The sequence below is a fragment of the Parus major genome, unplaced genomic scaffold (genome assembly GCF_001522545.3).
Source record: "Parus major isolate Abel unplaced genomic scaffold, Parus_major1.1 Scaffold335, whole genome shotgun sequence".
In the NCBI taxonomy this organism is placed as follows: Eukaryota; Metazoa; Chordata; class Aves; order Passeriformes; family Paridae; genus Parus; species Parus major.
Window position 1 is genome coordinate 46,873 of NW_015379282.1, and position 435 is coordinate 47,307.

The 435-nt window shown below is 60.5% G+C and overlaps 1 protein-coding gene across 1 annotated transcript in view; it reads right to left on the reverse strand.

Moving 5' to 3' along the window:
• CWC25 (CWC25 spliceosome associated protein homolog) overlaps positions 1–435 on the reverse strand; it is a 9,864-nt gene that overhangs the window by 3,776 nt on the left and 5,653 nt on the right. Inside the window, exon 4 of the mRNA XM_033511539.1 lies at positions 63–211. Within this exon, the coding sequence (XP_033367430.1) occupies positions 63–211 (149 nt within the window). The remainder of the gene's footprint in view (positions 1–62; positions 212–435) is intronic.

Sequence of the window (435 nt, forward strand, 5' to 3'; positions counted from 1 at the left end):
CTGCAGGGTGGGGATGTGTGAGATGGGATAGCAGGGATGGCATTCCAGGGATCTGCACTCACTGTTTGCTGTTCCTGCAGGGTGAGCTCCTGGCAGGGTTCCTCCTGCTGGATCGGCTCTGGGGAGAGCGGGATGAGCTCCGCGAGCGCGGCCGCGGCCGTTCCTGCCACGGGGAGCTCCGGGAGCGCCAGCTCACCTCGGGATCCCTCACCTGCAACCCAGAGGGGAATGGGAACAGGGAATTCCACTCTGGAATGCAATTCCAGGCTGCTCCTGGATCCCTGGGAATGGCTCAGGACAGGCTGGAGCAGCCTGGGACAGCGGGAGGTGGCACTGGGTGGGGTTTGATGTCCCTTCCCACCCATCCCACAATTCCATGGATAACAAAGATGGTTTTCATGTCCCTTCCCACCCATTCCACAATTCCATGGATAA